Here is a 22,338-nt window from a genome sequence, read left to right as displayed (position 1 = left end):
AAAGATCTGTGTATTTTATTTCTTCCATTATTAATCCATGTTCGAGCTGTTGAGGCATAAAAATATTTTGTTCAAAAAATGTTTTGAAGTAGAACTTTGGTCAATATAAAATCACAAATGGTATATGATGAGTGCCAGGAAGACCAGACCCTCTCCTTCCCCCTTCCTTCCTTCCTTTTTTTTTTTTTTTTTTGTACTACCGGCTGGAATATTTTGTAAATTCCCGTTACAGCCAGCAGTACCATTGGATACAACCTTCCTTTGATAGGGTGTGTGACGATCTAGGAGCACAGAGAGAGCGCACAAGGAGACAAATCGCAAGGATCCATGTGTGGGCATTTATTGGGGAACTTGAGTGTACAGGGAGGGTGGCAGTAGGACACAACACAGAGACATAGCCCCCCTGAGCAACAATGTATCACAGCACTGAAAAAGAGCTGACAGAATGACAATAGGACACAGCGACAGGGAAATGGTTCACAAGGTGACCAAAAGGTACAGCAAAGGGGAACAATCCTCAGGATGGCAATATGGAACAGCCAAGGGGAAATAGTCCACAGTCAATCCAGTCCTTGGAAAAATGTTGACACAAGACAGACTGTTGTCTTATGTGGCTTGGTGGCTCAGGAATGTAGCTTTTGGAGTCGAGTCCTTTCCTCCTGACTTCTGGAAGATCCTTGCAATAGATGCCAGCTTCTGTGGTTGGGAAGGAGTCTTAGGCCCCCTGTGGGTACAGGGGACTTGAACATCAGAAGAATTGTCTTCCTCTCTTAAATTCAGTTAACCACACCAGAACAGTGGCATACATTCGCTATCAAGGAGGTGCCTGATCCTTAAGATGCCAATATGGGACAGCAAAGGGGAAACAGTCCACAGGGTTACCAGAATGCACAGCAAGGGTAAAATCCAGCAAGCATGCAGAGGTCTGAGTAGGGTTTGGCGCAGTAAAGAATAATTGTCCGTGGAGACAGAGATGAAGTAGCAAGAGGGAAACTGTTCACAGGGCAACAATAGGCGTGGCAAAGGACAGGGATTGATGGTCCGTGGGACAGGGAATGACACAGCAAAAGGGAAACGGGCCCTAAGGTAGCAATATGGGTGCACAGCAAGCATGGACTGCAATAGTCCCAGCAAGGGTTAAGGCACTAGCCAGTCAACAGTGGCTGCAGCTGAGGGAGTCCAGGCTGTGTCGGAGGTTAAAGGAGGTACGGTGGGCAGAGGTCATTCTTGGGCGCAGTGTCCAGACCACATAGACAATAGTTGCGGGAAGAGTCCCAATGTCCAGGAAGCTGCACAGTCCATCCAGGACCATCTGTCTCAGCAGTTCTATGCATCTGCTAACCTTGTGCTGAGACATGCAGCTCCTCTGTGTTCATCTCGGGAGTTAAAAAAAAAAAAAAAGAGTCTGTAAAAGGTCTGACCCTTTATTGCCAGCATAAGGCTATAATATAGTACTTTGAATACAGCCACGACCTAAGCATCCAAGGGTGGGCTCTGAAGTATCTCGCTTTATCCAGGTACAGGAGACAATGCTGTCTGCACTACCTACTGAGATCTGCCTCATCTACTACCCCCTGCGGGGGGTACAGGAATGCCTATTTTAATTATGCAGATACACCAACTACACACTTTTCAGGGTAGTTGATTTTGCAGAATAAGAAAAAAATATTTCTGCCTTCTGCTACATGGTGACAATGCTCTCCCATCTACAGTGAAATCACTGTAGTGTTGTCACACTTGCTGCCACAGTAGTTGCTCAGATGCTTCCACCAGGGATGGTTCTTTCAGTAAAAAACTAAGTCTAGCTCTACTCACATCACTTTAGAGTGTCAGCACATTGCCAATCAGCACAAAAGATTAGACAAATGATAAGGAAAAAGGGTACATTAAATATATGGCTTCCCAGCTGTATTTACCATAAAAAGAGGTAAATACATTTATTAATCATTCGTCAAAAGACACCGGGGACTTTCTATAACTACTTATGCTGCCACCTTCATGTGAATTGGCTTTATCCAGATTGGTTGCAGGGGCCAGTACCCAGAATGAATATGCAAGACTGAGGACAGCCTGGATTGCTGCCAGTCAAAGCTGGATGCTGTGGGCAGCGATCTCCAGGGTACTGTGAACTTGCTGGCAGGGTGCTCTACAGGTCCAGGGCAGTAATTCCCCAGAGGGAAAGTCAATCCCTAAAGGCCCAGTGGGGTGCACCCTCTGTAATGGGTTATGATTGGGCCTACTATAATTATGTTAGTAATTCTGCTCCAGAAATGAGTGTGCTGTAAATTGCCTTCAGCATTGCTCCTGATTCTTCTTGCTGGAGGTTGCCATTTTTCTGAAACCCAAAGCAGCAGTAAATCATAAAGTGAAACTAAACCCATCGATTTACCCCTTTAAACAAAACAAAAAAAAAAAAACATTCCTGGATTGTTGGAAATGCAAACTGTCACGTTTGTTTGTGTCCTCAACCAAACTAGAAAACGTCTGGTGTCATAACTGAGCACGTGTGGCACCATGACAGTTGCAGATCAAACAGAAGCAGCTTTCTTGGCTGTAAAGGATAGGAGGGTTTAATTCTGCTTTAAGGCTTTCAGCAGATCAGCCTCTACAAACTCAGCAGTGCCTAAAAATAGCAACTGAGCATGCGCAGAGTGGGGTGAGACAGTGTATTACTGTATTTTACACAGTATAGGCCAGTGATGGCGAACCTTGGCACCCCAGATGTTTTGAAACTACATTTCCCATTATGCTCCACTACACTGCAGAGTGCATGAGCATCATGGGAATTGTAGTTCCAAAATATCTGGGGTGCCAAGGTTCGCCATCACTGGTATAGGCACTTATTTTTAATGTTTTCCATAGCTATACCTGCAAAAGGTGACCGCCTGAAGTGATCTAGCAAGACTTAATTTTCTGACTAAAGTTCCACTTTAAGAGGGGATATACTATAAATAACTATCATTGGGCGAAATCTATTTAATATTGGATCTCTAAAGAAGACACATGGCCACACAATGAAGCTGAATACGGTTCAATCTTAAACTGCGTAAGGAGTTCTTCACTGTCAGAGCGATAAGGACGTGGAACTCCCTTCCACAGTTGGGGGTGTCAGTGGAGAACGTAATTAAATTCTAAAAAACATTTAGATGTGTGTATAGTGATGTGAAAAACACTGATTACACACACAGGTTGGACTGGGGTCATTATTTAACCCAGACATCCCAAGTCTCCCGCATTTGACTGCGGCTCTTGGACACCCGTGAGTGCTGGGAGATATCCCAGCTGAGCCTGTCACTCAGCCACAGACAGGAGACAGATCACTGCTCCAGGTAAGTAATATAATCCACCAAAAAGGAAGGGCTGGGTGCTAGCTTCAGCCCGCAACCGTGAAACATGTAGACCGAGTGAGAAAAATTATCTGCACACCAACATCCGTCCAATGGCTGGACATTGAATCAGTGTGATGTGTATCGTAGGAGGTGGGACTTTGTTACAGTGGCCGCCGAGATATTCCAATCAGAGTTCTGTGACAGAGCTCTGTGTGATCAGGCTGCATTTAATTGGCACTGGAAAGACTGCATTTCATTGGCACCGATCAGGCTGAATTTTATTGGTGCTGGTAAGGCTGAATTTCATGGGCACTGATCAGGCTAAATTTTATTGCCATTGGTAAGGCTACATTTCATTGGCACTGGTAAGGCTGAATTGTATGGGCACTGATCGGGCTGCATTTCATTGGCACAGATCAGGCTGAATTTTATTGCCACTGGTAAGGCTGCATTTCCTTGGCACCGATCAGGCTGAATTTTATTGGTGCTGGTAAGGCTGAATTTCATGGGCACTGATCAGGCTATATTTTATTGCCACTGGTAAGGCTGCATTTCCTTGGCACTGATCGGGCTACATTTATTTCATGGCTACTGGTAAGGTTGAATTTCATTGGCACTGGTAAGGCTAAATTTTATTGGCACTGATCATGCTGCATTTCATTGGCATGGATCAGGCTGCATTTCATTGGCACTGGTAAGGCTGCATTTCATGGGCACTGATTGGTCTGCATTTCCTTCTCACTGATCGGATTGTATTTCATTGACACTGGTAAGGCTGCATTTCATTGGCACAGATCAGGCTGCATTTCATGGGCACTGATCGGGCTGTATTTTATTGGCACAGATCAGGCTGAATTTCATTAGCACTGGTAAGGCTGCATTTCATGGGCACAGATCAGGCAGAATTGTATTGGCACTGGTAAGGCTGCATTTCATTGGCACTGATCAGGCAGAATTTTATTGGCACTGGTAAGGCTGCATTTCATTGGCACTGCTCAGGCTGCATTTCACATACTGACTCCTACCAGAATGAACACTCCAAATCCCTGAAGTGGTCATGGCGGTTAACCTCTCAGAAGTAAACCTCTGTATCCTGAGGATTTGATCGTCCTCTAGTTGTGTTGGATTGGGTGTGGGTCTGCGCCACCTCTCTGAAATGATGTCTGTTCAGCCTTACCAACTACGCCTATTGTTTCTCATGCAGCTTCATAGGAACATTAAATCTAAATGAACACTTGGATTGTTAACAGTACATTCATTTCTAGAAGTCTGTACATCAGACCAAAACATGGAGACAACTCTGGAGCAGAAGAGAACAGCTGGGAGTGATTCGGATCCAGTTGTCAGGTGTGCACGTTCTACATAGACTGCAGTGTATGGAAATGGAATCACAACACACTCCCTCTGTATATTTATTAACCACTAAAATTCTGGCAATACAGCAGACATTCTCCATACTTCTCCTGTATCACTCTACCACAACCGAACCGACACGGCCGCGGGGATTGACGTCATCACCCGGCGACTACCGGAAGTGAGCGGTGGCGAGTTCAACACGTGAGCCGTGTGCTGTATTTGGTGGGTGAGTAGATGATCGGTGGTGGTGGTGGTTGAGGAGGAGGGAGATGTGTATGGAATATATGTTGGGGGACACCAGGGAGTTCTCTAATGGATCCAGGAGGCTTTTACTCTCGTATGGGAGTGCTGGGACTTCTCGTCCTGTCTGTTCAGGATTTGTCCCTGAGCACCAGCATGTGCGATTCTGAAAACTGTCTTCAGTTTCAGTGTGTGCATGGAGTCTATACAGGCTGCTAAATAGAAAAATACTATAAGAAGTTTGTTTTTGATTGTTTTTAACCTGTTGCTGCCAGTATAATGCACACGTGTGGCGGCAGAAGGGTGGGCTTTAACCGCTTGCTTACTGGGCAGCTAAACCCCCCCCCCCCCCCTCCTCCTCCTGTCCAGGCCAATTTTCACCTTTCAGCGTTACATAGTTACATAATAAGGTAGGTAGTGTCGTGGTTGGGATTCAAACCAGCGCCCCTTTTTACAGCTATGTGAGAGTGCTAACCACTGCACCGCATTGACGCACTTTGAATGACAATTGCGTGGTCATACACTGTATTCAAATGACGAGGTGGCACAGATGAGGCGGTACTGATTGGCACAAATGAGGCGGCACTGATTGGCACAAATGAGGCGGTACCGATTGGCACTGATGGGCACTGATAAGTGTTAATGATAGGTACCGCTGATAGATGGCACTGGTAGGTGGCACAGATGAGCTGGTGGCTGCTCTCCTTGATCGGGACCAATGTCCCTCTGACAGCCGCCAGTGATCGGCTTCTTTTATTTTTTTCTCCTCGCGCTATCTGCGCGAGGAGAAAAAATAGCAGATTATCAACTCTGTGTACATCACATGATCATTTGTCACCATGATCTCTGATCAGCCGAGTCTCAGAGATCACAGAGCACGCTACACGCACCTTGAAGGTGGTGCGCTAGCCACTTGAGCACGAGAGGACGTCTATTGATGCCCCCCCCCCATCATTCAGCTATAGCGCATTTTTTAACGATTAATTGTGCCGCTCTACCTGTCATGTTTTTTTTTTCTATTACAAGGGACGTTTAAATTCCTTTTATTATGAATAAAAGTAACCCAAATTTTTTTAAAAAGGTAAAATAAGAAAAAAAATTTTTTTGTCCTGATTTAGAATTAGCCTGCCTATGTTATGCCCCTTGTTACCATAAATGTACAATTGTAATATTAATGTGATACCTACGTAAATCATGTGTATAAAAACCTTCAATTGCGTCATAATAAAGCAGAACAGTTATTTGGAAAGATGTGGAGTTTATCTTTTGTCTCTGTTCCCTACTGCAGTAGTTATTCATTTGGAACCACTAATCAATATGAGGATAGGTGTTCCCTATCTATAAATTCCCATCTCAGTGCCCAAATTCAAATTTTGTGCACAATGATATAATATTCAACCATGCTCGCCCACTTTGTGTCCACCACCCATCTTCCTTGCCACTTAACGTATTTATCGGCGTATAACACACACCTTTTCCCCCCTAAAATCAGGGGGAAATCGGGGGTGCGTGTTATATGCCGATCCCCCTATTTTCCTAACCTTCTCTGCCGCTCTCGGGGGCTTTCAGGTATTTTCGGCTATTTTCGGTCACATTCAGATGTTCTCGGCAGCTTTTGGAAAGCCAAGAACGGGCGAGTGCAGCCGAAAATAGACGAGAAGGGCCGAAAATAGCCGAGAGCGGCCAAAAGCCACAGAGAACGAGCACAGGAGATCCGCTCTGTATCTCGGCGGCGCCATTTTTAAAATGACACTGACAAGGCTGCAAATGACACTGATAAGGCTGCATTGATGGGCATTTAAATCTAAGTTTTTGTTTTGTTTTTGTTTTTTCCTTAAACTTCCCTCCTAAAAGTTTTTTTTTTTTTTCTTTTAAATTCCCTCCTAAACTTGGGGTGCGTGTTATACACCGATTAAATATGGTACATCAACAATCGACCTACACATGGGTATAGTCAAAACAAGCTGTCCAAGACACCTGTGTATGTGTGATATACATATCACTGATACACCTCACTGTATATAAAGGTCACTGGACTGGAGGCATGTTGAATAGGGGAGGATAAGCTAATGTGAAATATTTTACATGAATACAAATGGACTGCAGACTTATTTTCCTTTTTGTTTTTGTTTTTCTTCTCTAGACATTGACAAGATAAAGAAAATTAGAACAGACTTCCACCTCTCACAATGGGCAAAAAAGGGAAAGTAGGAAAAGGTCGAAAAGATAAATTCTATCATTTGGCTAAAGAGACAGGTAAGCAGAACTGCAGACTCTTTATGGAGTCACAGGACCTGGTTTTAAGTTGTTGCTTACATATAATCGTAAGCCAGTTTCAGAAGTTTAAAATGTAATGTTAAAGGCCAGAGATGTGTGCTTCACTCTTCGGTGGTTTTCTTTTTATATTACAGTAAAATCACAGGGAGGCCTAAAGTGTTTGTGTGGCCGAAACATTTCGTTTTAGTTTTGGATGGAATAGTAAAGGGTTAAACCTCTTGTGCTATATTTTTGCTGGGAAGATTTCCCTGCACCTCCTATCATGCAGATGGAACAGGAAATGAAAGGAAATCCCCCAAAGTTAAGATAATTCTCTTCTTGGGACATTTGTACCCATTTCATCTCCTTAATGGCTCCAGCAACCCCTCTCGGAATTATCACATATTCATGATCACAATAATCCAAATATCCCAGGAGGTTACAGCAATGGCCGGGTTTCCTAAACCCGGAAGCAGGGCTGGTGCAAGGATTTTTGGCACCCTAGGCGAAACCTCATTTTGCCGCCCCCCATTGGCCCCGCCCCTGACTCCACCCCCAGAATACCGCTTCACCAGCGCTCAACAATTCCGCCTCACCAGTGCCCATAAATTACAGACTTGGGGGGACATTTGGCAGATCAGTCAACATAATAGATATATATACACTCACATTTTAAAATTAAATGTCATGGTCATCACATTCACATAATGTTATTCTCATTAAGGCCCCTTTCACACTGGGGCGGTGCGGGCGTCGGTGGCAAAGCGCTGCTATTTTTAGCAGCGATTTACCGTTGTTTTAGCGGCGGTCTGCGTTTAACGGCCGAAAAAGGGTTAAACCCGCCCGCAAAGCGCCGCTGCAGCTGCGCTTTGCCGGCGGTATAGCCGTGCTCCCCCATTGATTTCAATAGGTAGGAGCGGTTTCACCGCTCCAAATATGCGGCTAGCAGGACTTTTTTCACCGTCCTGCTAGCGCACCGCTCCAGTGTGAAAACCCTCCGGCTTTCACACTGGAGTGAAAGGGGCCGGTTTTTTCAGGCGCTATACAGGCGCTATTTTTAGCGCTGTAGCACCTGAAAACCGCCCCAGTGTGAAAGGGGCCTAATAGAGAGAAAGCAACAGTTTTTTGCTTACCTCACGGTCACACCAGTAACCTGTTGCTGGCACCAACTGTATTTGCCAGCCTGTGTACCTGCCTCGTGTGGAGTGGTGCCTCTTCTCTTCCTGTTCCAGCTAGCCCAGGCTGCGCGCACCTGACCCCAAGCTCAGAGAGTGGCCTTCAAGCGCCACGCCGACGTCGCCCTGCTGTATCCCATGATGATGCATGCTGCATCCATCCTCCATCCATCCTCTATTCCAGGAGAGCGTGGGGGCGGGGCCAGGGGTGCTGTGCTATCAAATGACACGTGTTATCATGTCACAGAGGACTGAGGGGGGGGGAACGGCTGCTGCTGCTGTGCCTGTGTTATCATCATGAGTAATGTCACAGACCGTCGGACTGACAGAGAATGGAGGGGGGGCGGCTCCCCCCTCCCCTCCACTCTCTGTCAGTCCGATGATCTGTGACATACTCATGATAACACACAGGCACAGCAGCCCCCCTCCCCCCACCCCCCTCCCCTCCACTGTCTGTTAGTCCGATGATCTGTGACATACTCATGATAACACACAGGCACAGCAGCCGTCCGATAAGTGGGTTATTTTTGATATGAAGTGGAGATGGATGCAGTCCGTTTATAAGCATTCAGCATCTGCACACTGCCATCTCTCCTTCTTATGTTCATTTATGTGGTGATTTTCACTTGCATTTTGTCACAGTATGCTGCAAGTGCATTATTTTATAAAGAACAATTGTTCTCTACCCTGCCTGTTCTTTTATAAATTATTTAAAAAAAAATTGAAAAAGCATAATAGAGAGGTGCCATGCTTCCAAATGTGCCAGTTGGACTCCATCCAGATACTATTTATGAAGAGTTGTATTGTGTTTTGAGGTTTTGCCTTGATTACACCTCATAAAATGGCATCTGTAGTTAGAATTTGTGTTGTCTGTAAAATGTGTAATTAAGAAAGACAGGTGCACTCACCTATTAAATCAACCATATGAATAAATACAAACCAAGAAAAAACATCAACATGATATAAACATGACTCAAAAAAGTAAAAAAATATATAACATGCAAAAGAGTTCTAAATAAATATAATATATATATATAGTGTGTGTGTGTCCCAAACAATGCAAATAAATATATCTAACAAAATGTTCAATAAAAAAAAGTGCAGAAAGTATGTAACAACTAATCGATTATGAAATTAATCGATTACTATTTTCAGAATCGATTAATCGGGCAGTAACATAATGGGGTTAAAAAAAAATAAAATGACCCTTTATAATACAAACAGAGCAAATAATCGCTACTGTAAATATTACTTTCACTGTTCTACAGTAAAAAAAATGAACCCCTTATAGTAGTGATTATCTGCTTTTTCTACTATAAAGGGCTAATTTTAGTTTTTTTTAACCCCATTATGTTACTAAACGTCTTAGACCTGGTTCACATCTATGTATTTTTTGGTGCTTTTTTCAGAAATGCACTACAGTCCATTTACATGGTTTCCTATGGGACACGTTCACATCTGAAAGGGTCAGGGACTTTTAACGCAAAATGGTGCTTTATTGGGTAAATATGCTTCAATGAAGAAGCTGCAGAAAACGTTTTTGCAGCAATTTGTGTTTTTTAAGCTGCCCAAAAAAATGCAAATTGCAGTAAAATCACGTGCACAAAAATCAAAATGCACAGCAAAGGCACTGCAGAAACAGATCAAAAGCAAACTGCATAGGTGTGCATTGAGCCTTATGCTGGCCACACATCAATTTTCGGATGAGAATATTCAGACAAAAAATCTTTGTACATTCGCTGAATGAAAGAATTTTGTTTGAAATTTTCTACTTGTTTTTAAAATGACTGTAATATCTGAACGAAAACCACACAATCTGTCTGAAAAGTCCTCTGACTAAGAAGTTTTCTATTATTTTCAAATTTTCCCGTCACTGTGGTTGAAAATGAACATCAATTTAACCCATTTTTTTTTTTTTAACGTTATTAACCGATTAATCGAAACAATAATCGGCCAACTAATTGATTATGAAAATAATCGTTAGTTGCAGCCCTATATGTAACTGAATCACAAAAATAAAATCAATCAAAAAATAACTAATCTTGTATGTAACACAGTCCCACAAAATTAAATTAAAGTGGAGGTTCACACAAAAATTGAACCTTCCACTTTTCGGAAGCTGCAAGGCTTCATTTTCTGATACCCTCTCCGAAGATGGCGGCGGCAGCATCCGAGGGACGGTTCGGCCTCGGGTGCTGACATCGTGGGCACCCTGGACAGTAGAGCTGCACGATTCTGGCCAAAATGAGAATCACAATTTTTTTTTCATTAAAGTAATAAAAAAAATGTATTTGAAAGCCTGCTGCCCAAATACAGTGTGACATAAAATATTGCAACAACCACCATTTTATGCTCTAGGGTGTCTACTAAAAAATATATGTAATGTTTGGGGGTCCTAAGTAATTTTCTAGCAAAAAAAAATGATTTTAACTTGAAACCAATTCTTTGCTTAAAAAGAATTGTGAAACACTTTAGTCAAGATTGCGATAATGATTCTTGACAATTAATTGTGCAGCTCTACTGGACAGGTAAGTGTCCTTATTTTAAAAGTCAGCAGCTGCAGTATTTGTAGCTGCTGACTTTAAAAAAATTTTTTTGTGGGACTTCCGCTTTAAATTGTTACTAAACCCACAACAGTAAAATCTGTTTTTGTATTGCTAGAGACATCTCAAATGCTAGTTCTACATTTTGTCTATATAGACGTTTATTTTAACCTTTAGCTCACAATCCTCTCCAGTCCCGAGGGTTTCTTTTAAATCGTTCTTACGTTCTTTTTTAGGGTATCGTTCCCGTTCAGCCTTTAAGCTTATTCAGCTGAACAGAAAATTTCAGTTCCTGCAGAGAGCTCGAGCGCTTGTTGATCTGTGTGCTGCCCCTGGAGGATGGTAAGTGAGAGTTTTTATGTGTCCGGATGAGAGGAAGCAGAATGATTGGCTTTACATTACATGTTGTTTAGCATTTCTGATCGCCCAGGGGGCAGGTAGGATCGTGTGACTACTTTGATTGGCTGTGACGGTAGTCACATGATCAGGAGCCAGTACCTATCTTTATTCTGTACCGAGAGCTCTCTTTGGCAGCTCAGTCTCTGTGCTGGGAGCATGCAGTTTGCCGCTGCACATATGTGTTATGCAGGTGGCAGCAGGTTATTAAAGCCCAGTTGTACCCTCCTGAAAAAAATAAACTGTATAATTTGGGGTTCTGAAAGTAATTATAATTTCCATAAACTGCTGCTGTGGCCCATCAGCTGCTTCAGAGCTGGACCACTGTACTGTGTACAAGTCTTGCTGTAGCAATCCAACATAGCACCTTGCCCCTGCTGTCAATGCTAGAGCTTTCCAATAGGCAGGCTGTGCAAGCCTTGCCTGCCATGCTTGCTCCTTTAGATGGCCATTGAAATGCTTATCAATTTTGAGCATCCCTTCTGCAGACCTGATAGGTAGCCCTACTGCAGAAGTGCACACAGCAGGCTGTGACAAAGCTGTTGAGAGACAGAGGCTTGGCTTTGACATCCTTCAATAGGATGTTATTGGGAGGATCTCAAAGTAGGAGACTTTGAAGCAGAAAACTTTATAGTATGATGCTGAACATGCGTAAAAATAGATTTAGGGTTTACATTTTTTTTTTTTTAATCTTTATTTTTACGACAACTGGGTGTGTGTGTGGTTCACAGAATCTTCTTTGTGAAGGTAAACCAGGTCCATAAAACCACGTCTTATGGAAAGTGGCTTCCTGTCTCCTCAGAGAAGAGGTGAGGTCATCCATTCGCATTATGTCATTTAAAGATTTTTATCCACCATTGCACCGTGGGTGGCACTGGGGATTTCCAAAGCACTGATGTGTGTGCCCTGGATGCATTGATAAGGTGTCTCATTGAGGAATTTTTGTACCACCTTTTGGATAAAGTGCTGAGGTGAATTAGGCATGCCACTGGATTCTGGTCTGAAGACAGGCCAGTAAGGTCATGGATCAGATAACACACATCATGGAAAAAGGACTGGATCCGCAGACATGACCAGAAGATGTGGAACAGCAAACCCCTGACCATGCCACATCTCCAACAAATAGGGCTGAGGGTGGGGTACATCCCATGCAACTTCACTGTAACCCTATACCATCGCATTCAAAGCTTATAGTCACTGTCTGGTAGCATCGAGGAGATCGAGGACTTTTTATAAAGAATTAAATAAACTCTCTTCAGATGTTGGGTTTACATACATTTTTAAAATGAGCTTGTATTTGTAAAACTACCACCCCACCCTTTCTACATTTCAATTACTGTGGCATCACATGCAGCTGACCATACTCTGTAGTTGGTTCTTGTGCTTTGCTAGGTGTGCCCCCCCCCCCCCCCTCATATCCCTGTGACCATGCTTGTACCGGGTGATAGGCTGGGAGGATCATGGGCGGGGGGATCTCTTGTTCCTCATAAACTGTGATATTCTCCAGAACAGCGGCACATATCAGGGGTGGGAGAAAAGTGTGGTCAGCCCAGGCTCTGCCCCCAACTGCAGGCTTACAGGAGAATGATATAGAGGGTTACTTGATTCTGCTGCAGCATTTAAGAGCTACCCACCACAGGAAGACCAAGAAGGTAAGAGGATGCTTTTTTTATTTTTTATGGATGTTCTGGGGAAGCCATCTGCCCCAAAATTTCCTTCATCTTCAGGTTGAATGATGACCATTGTCACTTAACCCAGAAGGCTAATGAAAGACTGTTAGTGAGGGACATTATGGCCCTATTCCCTTGAGCACAGCATCCTCAGTGTATTGATGTGAAGAGCAGCCCTGATGCCTTAGCACGATCTACATGGTCCAGTACCACTCATTGCTAAGAGAGGAATGAAGAGGAGGAGACCCCAGCATGCCATGTGATTAGACAGAAGACATCAGAAAAGGTAAGTTGGGAATCCACCTTTAATGTCCTAGAATGGCCGAATTAGCCCACAGTTCAATAGAGAATTTGTTGCTGGACTTACAAAAAGGCTATTAACTCATAATCCCTATGCTGCCCAACAGAGCTTGAGCAGTTTTGCACATAGGAATGGGGGAAACCTTGCAATGCAAAAAACTGAGAGACGCCTGTCCACACAGACTCGTAAACTATAATATCTTATTAAGAAGTGTCATTTTGCTTATTTTGTTAATAGTGATTGTTCAAGACCAATCCAGTTTCCGTTAATTTCTCTTCATCTTTTAGGCTCCAGGTTGCTTCAAAGTTTATGCCAGTATCCAGTCTTATCATAGGTGAGTAAAACACGTGTGTTCCTTCTATTTCTTAAAAGAAGTTAGGTGGGGCAAGGTTCTATAGCTCTACCAAGAACTGTTTCACTGTGTGAAAGGGCCAGCTTGACTGGCTAACAATTGATTGTATATTTCTTATGTAAAGTATGTCTGGCTAGGGGTAGAACACCCACATAATTGGCACCTCATCTCAAATAGTTAATGGAGTGAAGAGAGGGAAGGGGGATTGTTGCGATGCTTACAAATAATAATGAAAACCGTTGATTTAAAAATATATATAATAATTTTAATGTGATTATAGTTAAAATACAACAGGGCCACTTTGTTCACAAATAATCAACAATTCATACTGAAGGTGGTCATTTGGCAGATATTCAGCTTTGACAGGAGTTGCTTTTTTGTATATTAACCCGACATGTTTCGCATTAGCTTCATCAGGGTGTATACGAATCAAAAAAGCATAAAAACTGTACAAAATACAAAAAGGAATGTGAAATAAGTACAAAATATACAAAACATAAGTATCATACAATGTAAAGATATATATACCTCCTGCCAATGCCCGCCCCTAAGGAAGGTAAACCTGCTGTGCCAGACCTCCTAGAGGCAGCCATTGCCATGGAGAACCAGTCGACCCAAATGAAAGGAGCCCTGTGCGGCCACAGAAGACACAGTGTGACCAGGCTGCGAATGCATCAAAGAAAGAAAATTTAAATGTGTGAAATGTATATATAAAGTATATTTGTAGAGTTAACCATATAGAAAAATGTAATGGCAACTAAATGGCATTACAATGCCAAGGTGATGAAACAAAAAAAGGAAAATGGAGAATTAAATAAAAATGAGTACTCACTTAAAATAAATAAATTCAGAGCATGGAGTGAAGGGAGTCTGAGATATAGAAGGAAATTAGGATCCAATGGGGATATGCTAAATAATTCTAGAAAGAAAAAAAGGATGAATAGTGATGGGAGAGTAGAAAAAGGGAAAGGAAGGGGCAGTAGAAAAAGGGAAGAAAAGAATAGTGATATCTATATATAATATACAAAGAGCTGAATAAGTGAAAACAGCAATATACAACAAGAATGAATTGGTTACTCAGGTTTTAAAATTGAAATAAAAAGGAAAAAAAGGGGAGATTTTTTATCAATAAGATTGGAATCAATAATAAAGATCTATCAGCAACATGATCAAAAAATGCATCCAAAAATACAAGGATGCAAGGGACAAATGTCTCAATACGATCAGAAGAGATTTAAAATGATAAAGGTATAAATGGAAAAAAAAGATTGTATCATTTGGGTAGGTCCTCCATATTACATTGTACAAGATTTTACAGTCAGATTGCAACATGTATAGTGAGCGTTGGGCTTTATTCAGGCCAGTGCAAATTGTTGCAGCAGGAATCCGATTCCTGCTGTGGCTGTGAGCGCCTAGGTGCTGCCGTCAACCACATTCACTATAATGATGGGTCATCGGTGGCCACAGCTATTTGCTGCTGTCCAAACAAACTGTGTCCAACAGCGATCACCGCAGGTAATTGCTGGCTGTGCAGAGAGCTGCACCAGGAATTTCCTGCCACTGCAATTTGCACCGACCTAAATCGCAGATGTGAACGTAGCCTTAAAGTATGTATGGAGAAGCATGAGATTCACTCCATGTGACATCACTTTGCCATAAGTCCATAGCCCTCTGTGAGACTCCAGTCACTCATAGCTTATCCCAAAATAGCCTTTTACTATCAGCAGCTGAACAGATTGGCATTGTTGCTAAAGGAAGGGAAGTATAAACTACTCATATCTCTATTTAACTGGGTTATTTTTTCTTTCTTTTATTAAGGAGTTGACCTTGTGCCTATTAAACCCATTCCTAATGTTGTGACTGTACAGGACGACATCACTAGCGAGTCCTGCCGACAGGTAAATGAACTGGGACAGCATGACATACCTTCATCGGTGACAGATAACAAAGCCAGGGATCCAGTGCTAATTTGTTGCATTTGTCCACACAGAACCTCTACCAGCAATGCAGTGATCAGCAGTATGTGATAACCAGGGAGGCAGCAGCTACTTTTTTAAAGATTGATCTCAAATGATAACAGCCTTTTCTGGAATGTGACAGCATTGGCCAACAGTAGATTTTATTTATAATTCAACCTCTTAAAGAACTGGTAGTCCTAAAAAGGATTAAAGGAGAAGTCCGGCCAAAGCTTGTTTGACATAAGACCAGTTTATGAAGATCTGATATGCCACGGTTTACTCAACATTAGCCTTTAACTAGCTGGGCATACCAAAACTATTTTAAACTGTTTTTGTAGCACATATGAGGCCTTCATTTGGCTGTTTATTGAAAAAAAAAAATACCCTTAATATACTTTATTTGCATTTTTTTGCATTTCTGTTTATTATCAAGTTAAAGACGAAGGTCACCTTTTTTTTTTTTTTTTAATTCTAATTCCCCTGTGCACCAATATAGTATTCATGTATTTTTTAGCAAAAATATCAAAGCTTTCCATAAAATCTACATACGCGTACCTTACTGTCCTCCATCCATGATTCCAAACGTATCTAATGCTTCTGTCTTACTTACAGACTGTAGGTCATGACACAGGAAGGAGTTGACCAGCTGACCTCATTAGCACACACCCTGCATCATCCACCCTGAAATGCAATAAATCCCTGATCACCCTTCTCACTAAATACACAATCAGATTGCATAGTGTATGGCCATCTTTATACAAGTACATAGAAGGGAGTGGACGGAAAAACTCAGCTGTCAAGCCCCCTTCACAACTCTGCATAGTGAGAACTCGCATTATCACATGCATATTTATAAAAATAATTTTAGTGAGGGGGGAGACATTTTGGAGCATTTTCCCTCATCACAGATAGGGCAGCCGATCTACCTGAATGGACTACCCTAGACACAGCAATCCAAAGAAGCTGCAGAACTTTTTTTTAGAGCGGAGCTTGGTGTGTTTTTTTTACTGTGATTTTTGGTGCAGCGCATTTCTGAAATACAAGGAAACACAGATGTGAATGGAACCTCATTGTTCTTGTGTTATCACACCAATTTCACTTTCAGGCCCCATTCAAATCTAGTATAGTGGGAGTGAACATTTTGTGGCTCGTTTTTCCTGTGACATGCATAGGGCAGCCTGCTTTTTTCAATTGTCTGTGCTATAGGTGGGTTGCATGTTTTTTTTTTACTGTGCGTTTTGCAGAATTTGCCATTCGTTTTTTCACATGGCAAAATGTGTGTTTGCTTCTGTGTTTGGTGTGCCGTTAACAATTCATCACACTGAAAGTGCAACTAGTAATTTTAGGTGTATAAAGGTGGCCATACACTATACAATCTGATTATACAATTCTTTAAAAAAAAACTTGCAGCTGGGTATGGGAGGGTGGATGATGCAGGGTGTGTGAGATCAACTCCTTCCTGTGTCATAACCTACACTCTGTAAGGAAGTAAGACAGAACCAATATATACATTTGGAGTCATGGATGGAGGACAGTAAGGTATGTGTCTGTAGATTTTATGGAAAGCTTTGATATTTTTGCAAAAAAAGTACATGAATGCTATATTGGTGCATTGGGGAACTGGAATTTAAAAGAAAAAAGGTGAACTTAGCCTTTAAGTTTGTGTTTGTCTAATGAGTAGCATATTTTATATGATTACAACTACTACATTACAAGTATTTCTATCCTGATTTTGACAGCGTGCATTGTATACTTAGCTCTCACCTTCTCTCCACCCGTGTCCTCTAGAATTCTGTCACATTTCATGGCTGCTGTAAAAAATACAAATAATGAGTTACCTGTTACCTGGATTTTTATCTGTTAAAAAAGGAAGTAAATTAGGCTATAACATAAATGATAATAAATATTCTCATTTCCTACCTTTTAAAAGGTGATAAAGAAGCAGCTTCAGACATGGAAAGCTGATGTGGTATTAAATGACGGAGCACCGAACGTGGGAGCAAACTGGACCCATGATGCATTCACACAAGGTTTGTCTTGCTTTGGCTCATACAATATTCACACAGTTAACTTGTTTCGACTTGCGGGTGAGGTGTTGACCTTTGTCTAGGGCCCCCTTTCCCTTAGGCTGAAAAGCAGCCGACAGGTGTTCACATGTCATGTGTCATGCCTTGCTTCATGCCAGCGTCAAAACTTGTGTTCAGTAGGTAGTACTGCTGCCGAACACCAAGAAAATGGGGACACTTTGCAAATGCATGAAATGCACCCAGTTGCAATTTGTTGGGTCTGCATTTGTGTGCTGAAGAAGCACCATATTGTCACCACATGTGCAATGCTTTTGAAAGCAGCTAAGCCACATGTACAAGATTGGCCTTAAAGAAGACCTTTACTTTGGAAGCTGTTGCGCAAAAAAGGCAGGCAGAGAATAAAAGTGTAGTCACAAGTATTACCTGTGTTCTCCCTGTAGCTGATCTTTCCCCATCAATGACTTACTGGGTTTTCTTTACTAAAGCTGAAGAATTTTTTCTGAAGGGCATTTTTTGCAATATGGCTTTAACTGACAATTGCACGGTAATGCAAGGCTGTACCCAAATAAAATTGATGTACTTTTTTTTTTCCCCCATAAATAGAGTTTTCTTTTGGGGGTATGTGATCACCGCTGTTTTTTTTTTTTGCGCTATAAACAAAACAAAAAAAAAAGAGAATTTTTTATATATATATATATATATATATATATATATATATACATCTATCTTTTTGCTCTAAACATATCCAATAAACAACTTCAATCAATTTTCTTCATAAATTTAGGCCAATATATAGAGGTAAGTTAAACCTTGTACAGGGGGGTGGCTGTGGACGTGGTATACTTGGATTTTGCAAAAGCGTTCGATACAGTTCCCCACACACTAATATGTAAGGTAAAGGCTACAGGCTTGGAAATATCAGTTTGTAAATGGATAGAAAACTGGCTAAAAGACAGAATTCATAGAGTAGAAGTTTAAGTGGTTGTAAACCCTATGATTAGACTTACCTGTAGCTACACTGGATACCTCCTAAACCTGCACGGTTTAGGAGAAATCCCTGTATTTGCATGTGCCGACGTCCTCTATTTTTCAGGAGGAATTCAATACAAAAAGGTAAATTTCCAGGTACTGTTTAGGCACAATAAACATTCCTAAATGTACCCTATAGCATAGCAAATCTGTACTTTTTGAGTTTAGGCCCACGTTAATAAAAATCACTGTAAGCCTAATGACAGAAAATGTCTCGGAAATGCTCCCTTTTTCATATGTCTAGTACATGAGTTGGAAATCTCATTGTGACCGTCACCATACAGTGCTTTGATATCGTCCTAAGACCTTCTGTTTCAGACATGTTTTAAAAAAAAGTTTACCTAAATAATTCTATGTTTGGGATGTATCAGGATTATGTATCTTTGTGAATTGGGGGCACAGACAGTTCAAGTGGTTGTCCTATAGTGAACTTTCCTTTTTTATTTTTTGTTCTTACACACTGTTGTCTGTATTTCAGTGCATCTGTCTCTTATGGCACTTCGGTTGGCCTGTGACTGCCTCTCTAAAGGAGGCTGGTTCGTCACAAAGATTTTCCGTTCTGCCGATTATCAATCCCTTCTGTGGATCCTCAAGAACTTTTTCAAGAAGGTGACTTCCACAAAGCCCCAGGCATCTCGAAGCGAGAGTGCTGAAATCTTTGTTGTGTGTCAAGGTGAGTGAAGAACCTATAAGAAAATACAATAGATTGTTTCCCTTTTCATTTAAATGCAGGGTTCCTTTTATCTTTCCTTCAAGAGAAATTAGTGTGTATCCTGTAAATTCTTGTTTTTGATAATATTGTAAAATTTTAAGTGGAACTCCAGGAATGACATTAGTTTAAACCAGCCATTTTCAGCCAGGGTTCCATGGAACCTTATAGTTCCTCCAGAGGTTGCAAGGGGTTCCTTGTGGCTGATTGACCTCCCAACTGATGATGCTGCATAGTTCCAGGGCCAATGCTATTTGGCAGAACCAGTTGAATGACAACGGTGATCTTATTAGCTGTCTGTAAGGTTGACATTAAAGTGGTTGTTAAGCCACTCTGACCTGATTATACTATCCTCACTGTAACTTAATGACAGGTGACCGACCCTGTGTGTGTCATTTTATAATAAAAAATAAACTAAAATGCAGTCTATACCAGATTTCAGAGCGCCAATCGGCATTCACGTGACCAGCCTTTCTTTACTCTCCCCCTCTGACAGCTAGAGCGGGTGGGCCGAGGATCCCCTGCTGATTTCAGTTGGGAGGGGAGGAGGAGAGAGCCGGCCGGTCACAAGAGCACCGATCGGCACTCTGAAATTTGGTATTTACTGCATTTCTATTATAAGACACCTTTTCACACTGAGGCAGTTTTCAGGCGTTTTAGCACTAGGCCTCCCATTCATTTGCATGAGTGCTTTCACACTGTGCAGTGTGCTTGTGGGACGTTGGCAAAAGTCCTGCAAGCAGCATCTTTGGGGCAGGTATGGGGCACTGTAAAAAACGCTTCCAAAACACCCCTGCTTATTAAAATGAATGGGTAGCGCTTCCGAAGCACCTTAAAAGCGCGTTGCAAGTGCTGCAAAATGGGTGTTTTTTCATTTTATTTTTTTTGTAGTCACGTGACCTTAAAAAAAAAAAACGCTAGCACATGAAAAGCACTGCTAAAGCAAAGCAAAAGCGACCAGTGCTTTATCGCTGTTTTAGCAGCGATTCAGTGTGAAAGAGGTCTTAATCTCATACACACACACAGGGGCACCTGTCATTAGGAGACATGTCGGAGTTATTTATGTCACTAGAACAACAGAGGAGAATGGGGGAGAGCAGGGCTGTGGATGACGAAGGCACTTTAACTGACCACTGTGTCAGGGCTCAACAGCCGTGATATGCCGTGGTCAGTTTACAGAGGGCAGGGTATAGCCAGGCAGGATCAGCCAGTTATTTCAGGTGTTACAATGGTTCAAATTACACAACACAAGCACTGGGCTGTATAACATGCTTTAACCACTTAAGGACCAGCCAATGTCATTATACATTGGTACTTTGACGTTTAAATACTGAAGTTATGGCAGCAGCAGCTAGCTGCCATAACATCAGTATTTTTTAAAACAGCAACTGTCCTCTTTCAATTAAAAGTGGTCTCAGCGGTGGTTTTGCCACGAGCTCACTTAAATAAATTCCCCCCCGCCATGCTCCAGTCAGTCTCCGCCCCTACCGACAGCTCCGGTAAGCGGCGGAAACATCATGTCCTCTCCCCTATGAGGTTGGAGGCTGAGTGAGGGAAAGATGGCCCCCACTCGGCTCCATAGCATTGGATGGCAGAAGCGACGTCAAACGTCACTTCTGCCCCATGGTCTTAAAGTGGAATTTATTTATAATTTTTTTTTTATTGCATTTTAGTGTAAATATGAGATGTGAGGTCTTTTTGACCCCAGATCTCACCTTATATATATATATATATATGGAAAGGGACAGGCTCCGCTGCTGCCATTATACATATACCACAAGTGCTGTTTATCTTCTCAAAAGTGAGTTTCATAACTTTAATAAATATCCAATATTTTTTATGGAATCACGCTATGTGACATTTTGTTCTCCTCTCGAACTACATATATATATATAGCCGAACCTAGTCAGGCCAACTGGGTGGCTCTATAATACTGCAAGAAGTGAGGGACTCCAAGTCCTCCTCTCCCCTTGGGTAAGTATAAAGTAGAACGGGCCACTCGACTTCCCCTGTTATTCCATATAAATTTATAGATCATAGACTGCAATTTCTGGAAGAAGACTGATGGGATTGGAAGAGACCGAAAATAATAGAGTATTCGAGGAAGAACTGTCATCTTGGCGGCCACTATTCTACCCATTCAAGAAAGAGCCTGTGCTTGCCAGTTCTTTAGGTCATGTTCAATTGAACCATAGAGAGGAGTATTTTTAACCAGATACAGGTTTGCAATGTCAGAGGTCAGTTTGATACCAAGCTATGGGAGCGACTGAGTGCTCCATTTAAAGGAAAACTAAGTCTGAATCGTGCCTAGGTCCAAGTCCGAAAGGTTCACATTTAACACTTCCGAGTTATTATACTTTTTTTTTTCTTTTAGGATACTTGGCTCCTGATAAAATCGACAGTCGTTTCTTTGATCCTAAGTTTGCCTTTAAGAATGTGGATAGTCCTATGCAAACTGTCTCTCAGCTGGTATCCCATAAGAAGCCCAAGGTGAGTTCCCTTTCCAGGTTTCTCTGCTACTTGTCTATCTTCAAATAGACTCTATCTTCCTGTTAACTTTTGTTGGACTATGCTTTTTGGTACTAGATGGGTTTTTTTTTTGTTTTTTTTTCTTATGTGATTTAAACTAGACTAATTCCAGCACATAAGAAACAGTCACAGAATTGGAGTCCAGATTGGGCAATCAAATTTTTTCCCCTATGTTGGTAGAGTAAACAGCAATAGTGATGTTGACAAGTGGTCACCTCCCTGCCTCTCTACCTGGCCCAATGAATGTTTTGCAATCATTGAGAAAATTAAGAATGTTATCAGAATGGTACCTGTGCCAAGTGAGTGACCTCCTGTGTTCACATAGCAGCAGGGCATCACTCAGGACCTGACCCAGAAGACAGTGGCAATCACTGCCTACTACAATGATTTCCAGCTTCTATGGGGATTAGCCAGGTTTAGTACATACTTGGATTACATTCGTCTAAGCTGGACCAATGTAACTATGCA

General features: G+C 41.9%; 1 protein-coding gene across 2 annotated transcripts in view; it reads left to right on the top strand.

The window, feature by feature from the left end:
• The first annotated feature begins 4,823 nt into the window (after positions 1–4,823).
• The window catches only part of FTSJ3 (FtsJ RNA 2'-O-methyltransferase 3), a 68,927-nt gene continuing 51,412 nt past the window's right edge, over positions 4,824–22,338 (top strand). Inside the window, exons 1-8 of one of the 2 annotated variants that reach the window (XM_077454663.1) lie at positions 4,824–4,911; positions 7,069–7,181; positions 11,136–11,241; positions 13,554–13,600; positions 15,437–15,516; positions 17,507–17,606; positions 19,111–19,305; positions 21,716–21,831. In XM_077454663.1, the coding sequence (XP_077310789.1) occupies positions 7,115–7,181; positions 11,136–11,241; positions 13,554–13,600; positions 15,437–15,516; positions 17,507–17,606; positions 19,111–19,305; positions 21,716–21,831 (711 nt within the window). In that variant the 5' untranslated portion in view covers positions 4,824–4,911; positions 7,069–7,114. The remainder of the gene's footprint in view (positions 4,912–7,068; positions 7,182–11,135; positions 11,242–13,553; positions 13,601–15,436; positions 15,517–17,506; positions 17,607–19,110; positions 19,306–21,715; positions 21,832–22,338) is intronic. The other variant, XM_077454664.1, reaches the window with a different exon arrangement.

Source organism: Lithobates pipiens, unplaced genomic scaffold, assembly GCF_037356315.1.
Source record: "Lithobates pipiens isolate NorthernLeopardFrog02 unplaced genomic scaffold, aLitPip1_a1.2 Scaffold_25, whole genome shotgun sequence".
NCBI lineage: Eukaryota > Metazoa > Chordata > Amphibia > Anura > Ranidae > Lithobates > Lithobates pipiens.
This window is presented reverse-complemented; position numbering and strand designations above follow the sequence as displayed.